We start from the raw sequence: 17,826 nt of genomic DNA, 5'->3' as shown, positions 1-17,826 counted from the left end.
CTTAGCAACCTCCCCAGCACACTTCTTCAGCACAAGATTTATTTTGCTTTCAAAATAGACTCCCTGAAACATGAAAATAAGCTATTTAAAGAAACTTTCAGAAAGGAGCGTAGACAGACATGCATACACTATTCCCAAGGCAGAGCTCAGCCTCTCACATCCAACCTGCTTATCACTGCATCCAACCAGATCTCCTGGCATACCTGCATGTACAAGCATCACTAATCTGCTTCAGTCAGAATGAGCCAGGTTGACTTACAAGTTTAAGTTCTCAGCTAAGCAGATTCATTTTGCCTGAAATAGATTAGGAAGCACTTGCACGAGCAGTTCCACGGATTAGAGGTGCGAACAATCTCGTTCAGCAGGGGGACAAGACATGCGGCACATGGCTGTAACCTGCAATCAGCCCAGCTACACCTGAACTGAACGCCCATGGCAGCCCAGCAATGAAAATTAGTAATAGTTCACTTCAGATTCATAGTCTTTTCTGGTTCACAGTTTCCCCCATGTTAATAAGACCCATCAGAAGTGAACCAAGGATATCAGCCCTAGTCTTACAAAGTAGCTGGCATCTCCAGCCTACACAGTTTGAGACAGAACCATAGAATAGTTAGGGTTGGAAAGGACCTTAAGATCATCAAGTTTCAACTCCCCTGCCATGGGCTGGGACACCTCACACTAAACCATGCCACCCAAGGCTCTGTCCAACCTGGCCTTGAACACTGCCAGGGATGGAGCATTCACAACTTCCCTGGGCAACCCACTCCAGTGCCTCACCACCCTTACAGTAAAGAACTTCTTCCTTATATCCAACCTAAACTTCCCCTGTTAAAGTTTTAACACATCCCAGAAATCCCAAGAACTGTACAAATGGTATTTAGAGACAAACTGCTGCCACTCCTCTTTATTTAATCACAGAACAAGCTGCAAATGCAGTTAAAATATTGAATATTTTCCAAGAGGTAAAATAATCTTATTCTATTTTTTGATAGATAAATGAGGAATAGAGTACTGGTCAAATGAAATCACCAGAAAGATCCTCACTACGTCACTACCCTAATGTGTGAGCTTCCTGCTTCTTTGGCAGTCACTTTCAGAACCGAGCATCCTGAGAAAGCTCATGAAGACAGATAATTTCAAGACAGGGGGTTGGGTGGGAGAAGTAAGACACTTCATGAAGATGCAACAGATCGAAGAATAAGGAATTTCTAGCTATAAAATACGGTGCCAGTGTTAAATACACGGTGCTACTTACCAAATCCTCAACAATAAGTAGCAGTGGGAAAGATCACAACTGAACGCAGAAACAGCTACTGCCTTTTGACATTCACAGATGTTGTTATTAAAGTAGAAGAAATAAAACACAGGTCATTTACATCACCTGAAGCTTCTCTGCTCTGGCAGCAGGAGTGCCATACGCTATTTCAAAAGTTAACACAAAACCCTCAAAACCTAACACTTACAGATCATGCATTCATTCACATTTTATAAAGGACTTGCTTACAAGATGCAGCAAGAAGTCCAAAATGTCTGATGAGAAGATTCTTTGTTAATTCTGAAAAGTATCTGCAGTTGGTTTTGAGCATTCATTTATTTGCTCATGTAATGACCACACATTTGGGACTTCATGCTTCAGTAATAATGAAAGACAGTAGGGGTAGTAAAAGATAGTAACAAAGCGGCCTGTAAAACCTCTGCTCTCTTTTGAAAAAAATCCCGAGTGGGAAGACTGCCATACCTTTACATTTTCCATTTCCACTATACAATATCCCACAGCTGAAATGCTCAGTGGTGCTCCACAGCCTCAGTTAAATTTTGGAAAAGTCTGTTGAAGTCCTTAGTATCTGCAGGAGTAGAACCACCACAGGGCTTGCTTCTTAATATGCATGTATCACCTCTAAATTACTTACCAGTAAGCTTCATAGCCAGTACATAAACATGAAATCCAAAAAATCCAAATGCAAGTGCTTTCACTTGCCCTTCACAGGGCAAATCCTTTTTCCAACTACAGGCTCGACAAATAACAATTAGGATTTCCCACTGTCAATACACACATACCTTTCCAGAGAGAATGAGCCAAGTGGCTCTTGTACAACAGAGACCATCATCTATACTGTCTAAAGGACAGTATCTGCTCAAAAAAATCCAAAGTCTCAGACCAAGAAGAGAAGGAATATGTAAAATCAAGATATGCATTAGTTGCTTGCAATGGGACAGATACGCTGCTTTTAAGTTGCTCCACTGCTGTTTAAGGAAATTAAAAGTAGTAACACAGGAAAGTGGGGCTTGAGATCACAGAAAACCAGTATTTTGAGAAAAAAACTGGAAGGTGAAGTTAGAAGCTGTGTGCCATAACAGAGAATATTCCAGGCACGTGTGATAGCATACAACTAGAATTGAAGTATAAGGGATAGCAAGAAAAAAAATGTGAAGAGTAGAATAAATTATACAGTATAAGGTCTCGGGCGAATTATAGATAATTCATTACTAGATACAGAGCAAACAGGATCTGATCTGTTCAATGTCCAAAGCCATGAAAGTGCATTATTGATCTACTGTATTATGCAGGGCTTGGAAAGAGACGACAACTCAGGAGTAAGTGTTCCAGCATATCAATTTTTATATTTAGTAACAGCTGAAACAAGGAGAAATATACACTTTGTAACATTAATACTCAATTGCTTATTTTATGCTTCAAAATAAATTGGCTTTGTGCACTGAGAAGAGGAACACTGTCATAAAGGCCAAGAACTCAATTCCTTAATTTAATATTTAAAGTTTACCTAACAATGGAGATGAAGGGAGCCCAAGCAGCATTGTCCTTGCAGCATATTATTGATGCTGCTAGAACAAAACTTTCAAAATGGAAACTAACAATAAGTTAAACTAGTTCACCAACTACACTAATGTCTAAAGTAGCTACAATGCTTAGAAGCATTTTCAAAATATCTTCATCTCTCTGAACTCCATTTTACATACCCAACATATACCTGTGTAAAACTGTGTACAGACCTGAACCTTAAAGGCTGCTAAACCACAACCCAAGTTTTACATCGTGTGAAAGCAGCAAAAAAAAAAAAAAAAAATCTATTTATCTCTGCATGGAACTCTCAGCAAGAGCAGAGTTATTTAGAGCTGGTATGACAGATCTACAACAGGATACAATGAGAGTTATGAACCAAATAATGCCTTCTTGCACTCTACCTGAGCAAATGAAAGACTGTACTACAATCCTTGCATGAAAATTAATCAAATGTTCTGTTTGCAACAGACTTTACCCAATACCAGAAGATATTTACCAGTCATCAGTACAATCATTAATGTAAAACAACTAAAGAGAAAAGTCTTCATGTATTAGCAGCACTTGAATATATTTAGAGTTCTAGCAAGTTTTACAGTGGAAAATACTGGACTCATGGTTCTAGGAATATCAGTCCTGCTACTGTGATAAGAAGGCCTGTCAAGATATGATAACTACTGTATATTCACACTAAAAAAGAAGCCTAAAGTTCTACAGCAGTAGTACCTGCCTTTCTCAGCATCAAGGATATCTTAACTGGCCATCTGAGAACTTGCTTTTTAGAACCAAAAGTATAATTGCATTCAAACAGCATGAGCAAATGCACAAAATCTGCTATTTGTGATTAGAAGTGGCTAAATAAAGTACAAAAATACCAGTGTGTCCTTACCGTTCCCTCCTCAAAAAACTATGCCAACTACAACTGCAAGTGAGGTTTGACACCATCTGTCACCTAATTATATCTTATATAATATATGTCATCAGGACATTTACCATAGCCATCACTCTGCAAGTGATAGCACAAGGTTTAAGTATTCAAGTACCTACATTTTCCTGCTCATGGAACCAAAGTCACAAATACCTGTAAAGCTGCATGTGCCAATACAAGACCTTTCCAGATGCAATGGCTAAAATAAACTGGTAACAGTTAGACAGTCAATAAACTGCCATCACCTTTTTATTTCTCAGCTATTCCCACAAGCAGGCACTTGTATGCATTATTTTCTACAGTTTCCACACTTAGAATTTTAATTCTGAAAGTCAAAGATCAACTACACACATTTCAACAGCATCCACTTCATTCAGTATGTGGAGATCTAGTTTGAAGGCGTGCTTCTCTCATCAGTAGACAAGAGAGGACATTAAGAGTCTGTTCCATAAGTTACACGAATCTGATGCCACTGTCTTTTAGCACTTCTGCAACCCACTGTTCCAAAAATGGCCACTTTGTGCACTAACAGAGTGCTATAGCCTCTCCTACTGACCTGTAAAGAAATCAAATCCTGTGCCCACTTATTGCTACTGACACATTCAGTACATCGGATGACATCTGAAGTGCTCAGTACCTATTAAGACCTTATTGTGAAAACTTCAACATCCTGAATTTGGCTGGATCTATATAGCAAAGTTTACACTGACTTAAAAGCAGACAAAATCCCTGAAAATTTCCAGATTAAATTCTTTCCAGAGGCTCTACACTCCCTTAGCTGTGTTAAAAAGCTAAGAATTGGATTTGATTTTTATCCTAACTCTAGATGTGAGAATTTAGGTGAGTCACTATCTACCTTATGCCCTTTTTCACCAGCTATATGAAGGGGAAGTCACCTTTTTAAGGTACTTGGAACACCCTATGGGTGTTTCCCCGCCTTTCAGTCACTCAAGACTTAACTTTTCTTGGTGTTTTTCCCAGAAAGGAAAAGCTATAAAAAGAAAATGCGATCCAGGGGGAAAACAGCTGAAAACAATCTGAGAACTGGTTTCCATGCTCAGATTTGCCAGGGGCTGGAAGAGGGACCTTCAGCCTCTTGACTTTCAGAGTCTGTCTCCCCATTTATAAAGTGAGGTTTATTAAACATTCTTTCCTGCAAAAAGTCTTTGAAAAAGTGAAAAACAAAGGATCAAGAACATGGTTGCCTTGTCAGTCCAACTTCTTCCTGCCCATGCATTACAACCTCTCACCAGTTTTGCCCTCAGGGCCTATCAACCTGCCCACAGAATGCAAACAAGGGGTATTCAGTGAGGTACTTTCCACCTTCATTATTCAGTGCAAGTTTCCAGGTTATATTATATATATTTTCTAGAATGCTTAATGTTATAGTGTGTATGTATGCTTTGTGGCTGGAGTGATTTTTGTCTCCCTTCTGCAGCAGACAGGCCTGCACAGACTTCACCAAGGTCAGCTATGCTGAACTTAACTGTGATACCAAGTTCCTCTGAAATTCAGACTTGTATCTATAACAATGTCAGAGTTCAAAGCACAGCTATGCTACAACTCCAACTCTTCATTCAAACTCGATTTCCTGAGCACTACACCTCTCCCCTCTCCTTTTAGCTTGTTGGAACCATCACAAGCTGACTGTGCTGATTATGCTCCTTCTTCCTCTAGCATTTCCCCATCCCAGAAAGGCCTGATGACCAGGCTAAGACCTGGCCCTAAAGCAAAAATTAAGCAAAAATGTCAGAAGATTTTACAGTCTGTATGTCAGGCTCAGTTAGATGAGCAATGAAGAAACACACACATGAACATTATCAGAGTGAAATCTGATGGAGATTGATTATTTCAGCATTTATTTCCCTTCAGCACAGCATTCTAACAAGATAGCACAGAATAACAAAAGGAATAAGGATTCTAACCAGTTGCTAGGGTGTCAGCTAGGAGGAAAAGCTATATTTTAGTCCTGTTCTTTCCATATTGTTAGCAAGTTTTCAAGGCAGACCTGGAAATAACACAGGGAGCAGATTCTGGTACTTGGGCATCTCTTCCCCAAACTCGGGCAAAGTACACCAAGTCTGCAAAATCTTTCTTTCTTCTTGCTTTCTTCCCCCTCATCCTTGATCACACAGTGGCTTACACACCACAACAGATGCCCCCACCCAAATAATTTCTCAGCAGTCTTCTAGAAAAAGTGATGTGCTTACACCCTTGCAGAATCAGGAAGAAACAGAAACTGGCCTTCAGCACTCTTGCCATCATCCTTTCATTCAAATGATAGGCATTACCACTAACACCATTCCAGAAAAGGCCTGTTCATTTAGGCTGTCATCACTAGGGACCAGCTCTTGTGCTCTGCAGTGTAAGCCAGCATAGGGATCTAACGCACAGCATTTCCAACAGCCTCAGTCTGCAATATGAGAAACATTCTTTTACAATAGCAGCTTTATGTTTGTAAAATAAGGAGAAAGTACCTTATTGCACACATACCTTCTTATGTGGGATTAAACATTTGATAAGAATACACATAGCAAACAACACAACAGAGACTGACATCCTTCATTGTTAGTTCCCCTCCTCAGACCAACTGCAGGTTTGGGTGGAGAGAAAGCAAAGGAAGGAACCAAGACAAAGGCACATGCAGGCTCAGGAGCTACTGGAGATCCCTTACAAGTGCCCAGAGAAATGGAGTAATGAAATTGTGCTGCTTTTTAGATGCTGAATGACAGTACCTCAAGTAAGAAAAGAGACTTAAAAAAAACAAACCCAAACAAAAACCAAACAAAACATTAGCTGCAGGCATACGGAGTGTGTGTATAAAAGAGAAGGTTATAACCTTTCATTAACTCAGATTCATCTGAATAGTTTTTAATATAGTGAACTCTTATTCACTCACCCTGAAGGCTAAGATCTTGCTATGATTTAGCTCAAAGTAATTTTTTACTGTAAATACTAAGTTGCTGATAAAAATGAGAGATTTTAAATGTAAGTGCTGACACAACCCTAACTACAGAGTTCTGCACAGCACAGTGGCATAGCTATAATTAAAAAGACAGCTAACATCAAGTAAAAAGCTTCACTGAAAACCTTTTAAGCGGATCAATACAGAATCAGACATCTCAACAGGGAGGATAAAGGAAGAAAGAGGATTCTTATGGAATTTAGAAAAATTACACATGTATTAATAAAAAAATACATATCTTTTGAAGTCCATGGAGAACAAGTTGTTAAACTTACAGTCTGATTCTAATATTATCTATAAAGCATAGCATATCAGGGGCAGGGACGCCTCACACTAGACCATGCTGCCCAAGGCTGTAGCCAACCTGGCCTTGAACACTGCCAGGGATGGAGCATTCACAACTTTTTGGGGAAACCCACTCCAGTGCCTCACCACCCTCACAGTGAAAAACTTCCTTATATCTAACCTGAACTTTGCCTGTTTAAGTTTAAACCCATTAACCCTTTTCCTATCACTACAGTCTGTGGTGAAGAGTCCCTCTCCAGCATCCTTGCAGGCCCCCTTCAGATATTTGTTTCTGTTTTTCTTACATTGCAGTATAACTGCAAAGACAGTTAAGGTTGCAGATAAAATACGACTAGAACAGGAATAAAAACAGTACTGAGAAAACAATTTTTTTGAAAGCTTCAGAACAGAAGCTTTAAAAAAAATGTGTAAGAAAAAAGTCTTTGCAATCACTTTACTAAAACACTGAGCAGAGTATAGCATTTAGCTTATGAGGATGTAACAGACAGACTTTTAAGCAACTCAGTGTTGGAAGAATGGCCAGAACAGTTCTTACTGCATCAGCTTTATTCCTGTGCCCCTGAATACCACCTACTAAGGCTGGAAGTGAACAGGCTCCGAGTCACAGCACAAAGTCCTAAACAGAAAAGTCTGGTACTCTGCAAAATAAAAACGCATTCACAGGAACATTAAGCTACCAGTAGGTAGGAAGTTTCTTGGAGTGCCTCGCAAACCAGTCACACCATGCACGCATATTCGTTTTTGCTCCAAGAACGTGAATCTCTTTATTGCTGTGATGACATTTCACTTCCTATGGCTCATTGCTGTCTTGTGTAATTTAATGAGTAAAAAGCAACCATTAGGGGGGGGCTGTGAGGAAGGGAGGAGGAGTTATCGAGATTGTATACAAAATTGGTTTTATTAAAATTGGCAATATTTAATTTGAACCCCAGAATCTCATAGCCTTTAATATTATTAACAGGGCTACCTGTGTTGTAGCACTTACAATACCATTTTTTAAGAAAGTGAGTCTACTAAAAATCAGGATTTGCAATGTCAGCCTGCTGGGATGAAGAAAAACTCTACTGTTCTGGTAAACTGTCCCAATTAGGACTTTTCGGGAAATCTCATTTATTTCTGAAATCGATTTCTCCCCTCCCTACATTCAGCTTTGAGCAAAAGGATATTGCAATGGTTTTGCTAGCTCTTACATTGCTGTTATCTTGATAATGACAATATTGATGACAGTAATAGCATTTTACCACAAAATGTTACTGTTTGCTGGGTTGTCATTATTTTTCCTGTTTTGCCAACAGCAGGAAAGAAATTATGTGATGCTGTTTAAAAAAAAAAAAAGTGAAAGAGAGAAACCACTTAGGCTTGACAAAGACCAAGGACAACTGAAATACTAACATAGGAAGAAGGAATCTTTAAAAGAGTTAATAGATGACAATGCAACAAAAGCTGGATTAGGTCTTCGTGTTACAGAACAGCCTGCATCAAGAGAACGAGCGGTACAATTTAGCTCTGAACACTGTTACTGCTGAGCCCCAAACTCGGGGTTACAGCACAAACGGAATCCTGTGCTGCGCTAAGCAGATGGTCTGACTACAGAATCATAGTGGTTCCTCTGATCTTAGAAATGTCCCCTGCTTAGTTCCTCAGCATAGTCTGCTGTCTCCCACACACAGAAGGCTTCCTCCCTCTTGGTTCTGCGCCCTCACCCCCATCTCCTCATTCAAACACCACCAAGCATGGTTCTTTCCTCCAGATTATTTAGAAGAAATGTCTAATGCTATTCAATGTTAAGCTCATACCTTGAGGTATTCACAGTCCATTTTACCCTCTCCACCCTTACGATTATGCTAACCTCTCAACCCAGAAAGTAGACATAAAATGGCACAAACAACAAAGTTCCCAAAAACACCTTTCTGCTCACTAAGGTGAAATACTTCATGCCATTGTTGCGTGTTACTTGGTTTTGTTCTACCATACACAAAATACGTGAAGTAGGTATCTCCACAGGAAAGAGAAGCTAGGAAGTTTTAGTCTTCAGCACCCATATGACATAGCATTTATATATGAAAATCCATTTACAAAAAGAATTAAATTTTCAAAGGGTCTTGACCTAAAAAAGCATAATTGTACTTTTTTAAGAAGATATATCTAGAGTTGTATTTTCTCTTCAGTCTACTTAAAGCTTTGATTTTTGTCTTTAATATACATAGATATATTCTTAGGATATATATACTCTATATATTCTGGGAAACACTGCTAAGAATATATATGTATATTCTCAGCAGAACTAAATTTAGCCATGTGGGAGTTACCAGGTTCCTTTTAGAAACATTAGGGCCGCTATCTAAAATGCAGAATTATGATCACAAATTTTATTTCTTAGAGAATGAAGCCTGACATTCAGATCCCAGGTAAGTTTCCAATGACACCAATTTGGAAGCCTGCAGGAAGCAAACAAGAAAACACAAATCCCAACTATAACTCTTGTGTGTGTGTGTGTGTGTGTGTGTATTTTTATATACATACACTGCACCACTATTTGCAAATGAAAGAAAAATCCCTGTAATTCAGCAGCTATTCAAGATTCATATATACATGGAAAAAAAGGTCAGTGGCTCACAGCAAGGTTTTCGACCCTCTGGTAAAGTTCCTGCCTGCTTCTAGTTCCTAATAACTTATTGCTTCTCTCCTTAGTAATCCATTTTTAGCTTCCTCAAGTCTTCCACCAATTTCATGCAGGACTTGTTGATTTTTTCCCCCTTTTTTTTTTCCAAGCACTTCTTCCACTACTGGTACTTTTCCACTTTGAGATGAAAACTAAACATATAAGAAGGCAGTAATAGCCATTCTTATAAAATGAGCATGTCTGACAAATTTTGAGGTGCAAGATATGCCATGCATCTTTTTTCAGTCAGATTACCTTATTCCGGATTTAATTCAAGTTAGGTTTAGAACAGGCCCTAAAATGACCTGCAATTGCCAGTGAACTACTATTTGTTCCTACTGAAAATACAAGGGAGGGAAGCAATCAATCAATCTAATCAATTCCTCATTAAGTAATCAGGTACAGAAGCCTTCAGCTGATCTGCAAGGTCAGGGAGAGTGAAAAATAGAGTTTACAAGATCATTACCTTTTGTCTTTAGCTACACAGGTGTTCATAAATAGCTAAGCGCTTGCTTTCACTCCACAACTCTGCATTAGAGACAGACTGCTTACTGCCAATATCCCAACCCTACTATAACAGTTAAGATCACTAGAAATAACTTTTAACCTAGCTACGTTGCTTCCACAATCATGCAAAAACTCTCATTCTCTAGCCTCACTTCTTCTCATCCTAATTCAAACCCCCCCCAGTATGATGCAAACAGGAAGCATTACAGCCTGACCCCCAGAACTGCTTCCCTGCTCAGCCATCTCTCTTCCCAAAAGCATCTGCTCCCCAAAGCAAGCACTGGCAAAGTGAAAGCAGAGACCCTGCTTGCCCTACCATACAACAGCCAGGGAGACAGAGCTACTTCTGCTTTCCATAGAGACTGATCATGCCATTACAATGTATGTTGTCCACGTCCAACTCTTCATCCAGTGTAATTCTAAATCAGAAGGGAATGTAGGTCTGTGCTCCATTTCCAGAATGGAGAGAAAATGCAAGAACTTCTCAAACAAAAGACTGAAATATTTCAAAAGTGATTCTTTTCACTTAATCATAGAATTATAGAATGGTTAGGGTTGGAAGGGACCTTAAAGATCATCTGATTTTTGCAAAGAGATCACTACACAGAAGTACAAGACTTTTATTGGTACCAAGCACTCACAATGTAGTAACGCTTCCAGCTTCCCCAGAAGCTAGCATGGCTATGCGAAACAGCACAAAAACATAGTACTACCACATTTCAGCAAAATCAGACTAACCTAGACGGGTTAAAAATGGTGTTTTTCTTCCAGGAAACATCATTTTGTCAGTATTTCTCCGGAAAACACCTCTAAGACTTCTGCTAAGGCATATAAAAGGTATATTAGCAATGATGGCTTTTATAAAATCAAAGTAATTCTCTCACATGCTTCTTAAAAAAATAAAGCAATCTAATCTGTTGAAACATTTCTTCTGCTTTCATTTTGGGAAAATTTTAAACATGCAACATTTTAAGCCTGCAAAATCATCCCATTAAATCAATTGCACAATTCAACCAATTCTGGCAAATACTAAGGCCTAATTAACAAGGTTAATTTTCAGCAATGAATAAACAATTTAAGATAAAGACAGTTTCTCTTCAACTTTAATATAGGCTTTTACTATAATGTTTAGCCTAATGTTTTACACACTCAGTTTTGTTCTATGACAATTTCTTTAGAAAACAAGTCCTTCCCAGGCATACTGTAGCAGCTTCCACTATAAATATCTTATGGCTGAATAAGAAAACAGCTACCCTCATTTTAAATCCGGCAAAGAGCTGGCTTTTGTTAATTATAGCTCCGCTTAGGTGTTTGTACCTGAAGTAACATGCTGTTCATAAGGTCTACATGCCTATCTGCCCCAGACGTGACTGTGCAGTGGGAGCTGGGAGCCCACAGTAAGGGTGCAGCGGGGTGGCCATGGGCACTGTGGACCCAAGGGTCACCAACATGCACTAGAGGCACTTTGACAAGTCTCCAGCTGACCTTTCAGACTGCTAAATCCAATTTCAATGATTCTGATACTACTGTTCCATTAGTTCCATTACTCCTTCCGCTCCATTAGCGTAACAGTACTCCCACAGCACATATTCCGGTATTTACTATCACTTCAGTAACATTTCACTCTTAACAGAAAGGCCCTTTCCTCCTCTCTGGGCTAGCTAGAGTTTCATGGAGCTGCATGTTTTGCACTGCGGTTTTGTACACAAAATCCTACCATTTTACAAAACAAGCCCATTTTCCATTTTCTCTGAAAAAAAAATGTAATTCTTTCCAACTACTTTCCTTAGTAATTTTAAAAGATTTTTCTCTTGAACTTCAGAACACATTTCATTAGCTCTTTTCTCATTGTGTTTAGAATCGCAAAATACAATGGATGACATCAACTTTCTCAAATATTTTTATAAGAATACATCATCATGGGGGCAAAATTCCCATGTAGTTATAAACTAACCTTAAGATGTATAAAAAATAAAAACTATTTAAGCTTATTTTTCTTCATCGAATTAACTCCTTTAAATGGAAGTGATTTTTAATTGATCTCTCTCTACAGCTAATAGGTGCATTTCCTCATGTCATTTAAGACAATTTAAAGTAAACAGGTGAAACACTGCAACACTGTTGCCTCCACACACAGCTTTTTTAAAGTCAAATCACTGAACTCAATCACTAAGTAAATGCTGCAACCCGAGCTCAGTGAAGTGCTACCCCCCGACCATCATCACCACCCGTGAACACTACTCCTCTTCAGGTTCAGAAAACATGCTTGGACTCATTCTGCTACTCCAAAACAATGCCCAGTTCTTTCAGACTGTAAACACGTATTATATGCTGGTGAAATAGGAATTTGGGTTTCTTTTCACACATACAAATTGGTGAGATACAAACCTATTTCACCAAAGGCACTCATACCCGTTTCACAACACCAAACAAGCCACACTACAACAAACCCAAATCAAACAGCTGAGAAGAATCTGAACTACATGAACAAATGCAGGTATCTTCTCCTCATTAAGATAAAGGTGTAAAAAATTATAAGAAAAGAAACCATTTCTTTTAGTTGGCTTGTCTGAGGTATAAATGGAAAACCAAAGTTAAAACCTATTAGTTTAAATCAAATGTTTCTTGCTCACTGTTTTTTATCAAGTGAGAACTTGTTGAAAAATACTAAACTTCAGTTTAGTTTAATCATGACTAGTTTCAACAATTTCAAATCCAGCCACCTTGATTTATTTCAGGCCATTTAAATCACTGCATATATATGATTACTTTAGAAATTGTTACATATTTGATCTTGGCTATTAGTTATTCAATCACCTACAGTACACAGCATACCAGTGTCTTCAGGACAAAATGAGTGCCATTCTCTAAATTTCTGTATGCTGAAGTTATCTTTTGACTGTTTCTTATTTTGAGGTCCAATTGAGACACTTCTACTTCCTGCTGCAAGTTTTTCCCCATCAGTTTTCACTTCAAGATTGAAAAAACAACAATTAAAAGCCACTTTTCGTAACTCCATGGGTTTTTTCTGGTTTTTCATTTTCATTCTTATGTGATATAACACATAACAGTGAAAAAACATTGAGAAGGGCATGTTTATTCTTGCACAATAACTGGGAAGAACTAAGACTTCTTTGAAAAATGAAAAGAATTAGGTATATACTATTAATAACCACTGTAATACATTTTGTGCTCATACGACTCTCCAATTAACCTGGAAATTAATGGTGTATTACATATCTTAAAAGCTCTAAGAGTTTAAGAAGATTCAATTTTATCAGCCTAAGACAGCTTGGTCCAAAAGGTGGACCCAATTAAACTCCCCAATTTCATTCACTGGATCACATCTCCTAGTGACTTCTTCTACAGTAAATTCTATATTCTGATACAGAGTGGGTTTTGTTTAGTTCAGTTTGGTTTGTTTTCTAATTAGAGACAGATTTCTGTTTCCAAAGCATAATATATGAAAATTATGACATTTAATAGCAATCCACAAATAACTGCTGTACACTCTCCTCTAGGCACAGACTTGGAATACATTTAGCACAGACAAAATTCTCAGGAAACGCATACAGCACATGCATTAATGTGTTTCAAGTGGCTATCAGGAAAGGGGATAATTTGACATGCATGAAGTTGACTAAAACAATTTTCACTTCTACACAGAAAGGATTTTACAAAGAATCCCAAATCTGGAGTCAGTATTTAAATATTCAATGAACTTCCAATGACACCGCTAGAGAAGCTTTTATTCTGACAAATGAGATGTTACATCTTTGAGCATCCAGCAGTTTCAGAGGAACTCGGGGCTGCAATCAAAACATCCATTAGAGTGCTCCACGTTTCAGAACAAGCAAGCAAGTGGTTGTCAGTGCAGCCAGTAAATCACCTGATCCTATTACAAAATCAATTACTGCAGCACATTTCTATTGCTACACAACCTGATAATGGCAAAATGATATTGGATAGTTACTGCAAGGTCAAAAAAACCTGCTAAGAACATCTGAAATTTGTCTTTTTATCATGTTAGTCCAAATTATACATCACCCTTTTAATGGTATAGTGAAAATTTAAAATAGAGTTACCTTCTTTGGCCGATTGAGACATTCAATAGATAGTCTCTGCAACTGCTCTGATGTATGACTGCAAGACAGAAGATTGGAGCAGCAGGTTGAACAGCCCAGCCTCTTCATTAAAGAAGAAATAATGCTGCAGCCACAGCCACACATTGACTTGCTCATCAGATGAGTTTATTCTTAAAGAAATTAGGACTCGTACTGTCCCATAAACACTCAAAATTGGCCAGCTGCCTCATTCTGCAGCTCCCTGGCTGAAATTATGACTGCTAAACAAAATAGGAGAAGGGAAAAAAAAAAGAAAAAAAAAAAACCCTCAAAAAAAATGTCAGCCAGTCTCCTCAGCAAGTAATACCTCCCATTTAAAAACCACGTTCATTCTTTCCTGTACTCCTCTTTGCAAAGTAAGCTCCTTTGAAAAGATGGGCAGCTGTTTAACAGAGGAGTGAATTCCGGGGTGGCAGCCTCTCCAACCTGCTTGCTGACTACTTCTTCTGTGGCTTCTGTCACTTCCAGCCTGTTTCACCCTGCCCACAGTGCAGCCTGCCCAGCCTGGGTCCCGGCCAGGAGGCTACGCCAGCAGCCCACAGCCGGGAGCCCCACCCCGCGCGGCCCCACGCTCGCCCACAGCATCCTCCGCGCCGGCGAGGGCCTCCGCTCTGCACGGCTGCGGCACTCAGCACACGTCCGGAGCTGCCAACCCATTGTAATGCCTCTGCTTGAAAAGGACCTTCCAATTACACAGGAGAACGACGGGACCTGTCTGACTGCTATACTCCCAGGCTATTTGCAGCGCCTGAGAGGAACAAAAAATAAACAGAAACTCTTCCTGAAAAGTCAGAATCTGTGAGAAAAATGCTGCCCAGGTGCACCAGATCCTGACTTAAGAATGGCTGCTACAAAGCTACGTGAGTGAGAACAACACTAGGAAAAGCCAACAGAAATTTAAACCCGGGAAGAAACAAGCACGAGAGAATTTATAGTAAAATGTCTAAAGGTACCACAACCAACTCCCCAAGTAAGTTAGAGGCAGATCATATTAAGCTTTAATAAAGTCCTCGAGGAGCCCTTAGCTCTGACAAAAGGAAAAAAAAAATTGCAAAACTAATTCAAATGAGCAGTCAGACATAAACAGGTCTTCTAACCTTTCAAAAGAGGTATACTCTGCTCAAAATATAAGCTTGACTGCCCCTCTAGTTTAACACACGCAAGTAACTTAGTCCTGGAAATGTCTTCTCACTTGCAAGAGATACTAATACAATAACTATATGCTTCTTTTTCCTTTCCATAGTGGGAGGAAAAAAAAAAAAAAGAAAAAGCAAGTAATATTGCAAAAAGCTCACTTTAATTGGTTTAAGATGGTATGGGATACTACTTCTGAAAGTAGAAGGTCTCACATTAACAAAACTGCTTAACCTGATTACAGGATAATCTGACTTGAAATAATTGTCACATTCATAGAGCTATCAGTCCTTGTTCAACAGCATACTCTCTAGCAAAAGCTTAAAGAAAAATGCAAGCGATGTGAGAACAGCTGAAATGAATATAGTCACAAAACAACTTCTCATTTTCACACTGCACTGAAAGCTGAATTTCGCTGCTGCTCTCTCCCTCCCCTTTACTCTCCTCTTTCCCCCTCCCCTTTCCTTGGTTTAAAGCTGAACTGAGCCTCTCCCTTCACCTTGCTGTGCCCTTTTGATATTCATGTTTCTATTAGATCAATTTCCAGTGGTATCTATATACAAGCATGCACAATAAATTGAACATTAATTAAAAAAAAATCCCTTTTGGTAGATAAAGACTACAGATGCAAACAAGCAAAATAATGCAGTAACCTTTTACTCGCCTGCTGGAGGTACTGTCTGCTGCATAGAATTTTAAATCCTCATCTGCAGATGCAATTGAGCTGGTATTGCCAAGGACTTTGCTCTTCCTGTGCTGATTCTACACGACTATTCATCAAAAGAGCACATAATATTGAAATTTAAAGTAATATCAGGTGAAATTACTTAAATGGCTAGAAAGGAGCCAACTTCCAAAAAAGCAGCCATAGCTCTGACCAGCCACATTTCACAGATGTGTCAGACACATTAGTGAAGAAATTCTTATTGCTGATGCATGCTTGCCAGCAATATGCAGGATGTGGAAGCAGAGAGCTAATGAAAAAAAATTAATACACAGATTTAAAGTGCAAGGATCATGCTCCAATGCTCAACATTTCACATGTCCTGCATACCACGAAAATCCCTTTTCAGAAGCATCTATTGTTCATAGAGCTAAGAAACCACTTAAAAGCAAGCCTTGCATCTCCCTATTTCAAATCCTGGTCTCTCAGTAGACTGCAGATAAGTTCTCCTATAAATACTCTTACTGTACCTGTATATCTGATAAATAGAAACACTAGCTTTTTTCTTTGCCAGCATGTAGTTAAGGTTAACACAGATATATTTCTTAAGAAGAAACAGCCTAAAGGAAAGCATCGATATTCGGGATAATGGTCTTGAGTAATAGGGTTAGGAAGTACAGGAGTACTTCACTAGAATTTGTATTATTCTTGGAAGAAATGAAGAGCCAGCAGCAAAGCCTGCTATTCATTATTTATGAATTTTTCCCCTCCTCATGTCAGTTTCCTTAATGTACTATTGATCTCAGGGCACATGCAGATAAAGCCAGTGACTGACAGCCACACTTTCATAGATTAAGTATCTGTAATATATATTAATATTTTCAAGGATACCAAAGTAATTTCACTGTGGGATATTTTTTTGTTATCAACGGACAACAAAATTGAAGTCCCAGTCTCAGTGACATAGGTGGAGATGAACAAACTTCACACACCCCCCCCAAAGCATCCTGCAGTATCATTTAAAATGTGAAGACAAACTTGTTTAAAGTTTACATTGGTGTTGCCACTGTATTTTGTTTCTTTTACTTTTCTAGTTCTCAGCAAAACCTTCACTACAATGTTTCACCTGAAATTGAACTTGCTTCCTATGTATCTTTTTAGTTACTTCCCCATTTCTAATTAAAGCACTAAATGCATGGCATTCTCCATAAAAGTCTTTAACAGGGCAAAGTCATGAAGACAATGTCCCCACAGTCACAGCTACCTTTCAGAATACCAGCTATTTTTATCATTATATTAGCTCCCATGACTTCCTCAAACTTAGTCAAATCCAAACTTTAAAACACAGCAGGATTGTTTATAATTTTAAAGGAACATTTATCGTACTAACAAAGCTTTCTTGCAATACTCTTCATTATAAGCCACAGACTGTTCTTATGTTTATATATATATGTACATATATCCATAAAGGCAAAGGAAAAAATATTTCTTGCTAAGCTAAGGCCATACTCTCATGTATGCAAAATCTCATTGGGCAAACAGCCAGACACACTCTTAGTTAAAGAGCCTGAATGAAATACTTTGACGCAGGAAGTCGAAAAGACAGTAGACGTGCAGAACATATACTTCACTTAGATGTTTGCAAGGATATACATATAGAAACAGTACATAAATTATGAAACACAGTTACTGAACAAATAATGAAGTACACACAAATTTGAACTGGGGAACGCCTT

At 38.6% G+C, this 17,826-nt stretch overlaps 1 protein-coding gene across 2 annotated transcripts in view; it reads right to left on the bottom strand.

Moving 5' to 3' along the window:
• FBXW7 (F-box and WD repeat domain containing 7) overlaps nt 1-17,826 on the bottom strand; it is a 173,881-nt gene that overhangs the window by 114,446 nt on the left and 41,609 nt on the right. The window contains exon 1 of one of the 2 annotated variants that reach the window (XM_061476554.1): nt 14,254-14,497. The exons of the other annotated variant lie outside the window; for it this stretch is intronic. Within the exon in view, the coding sequence (XP_061332538.1) occupies nt 14,254-14,409 (156 nt within the window). The 5' untranslated portion in view covers nt 14,410-14,497. Of the gene's footprint in view, nt 1-14,253; nt 14,498-17,826 lie in introns of those variants that run through there. 2 annotated transcript variants of the gene reach the window in all.

The sequence above is a fragment of the Pezoporus flaviventris genome, unplaced genomic scaffold (genome assembly GCF_033815535.1).
Source record: "Pezoporus flaviventris isolate CSIRO_AGI_PZ_B2104156 unplaced genomic scaffold, CSIRO_AGI_Pfla_v1 ptg000002l, whole genome shotgun sequence".
Taxonomy (NCBI): domain Eukaryota; kingdom Metazoa; phylum Chordata; class Aves; order Psittaciformes; family Psittacidae; genus Pezoporus; species Pezoporus flaviventris.
The sequence above is the reverse complement of the archived record's forward strand: the minus strand, read 5'-3'. Positions and strand labels throughout refer to the sequence as shown.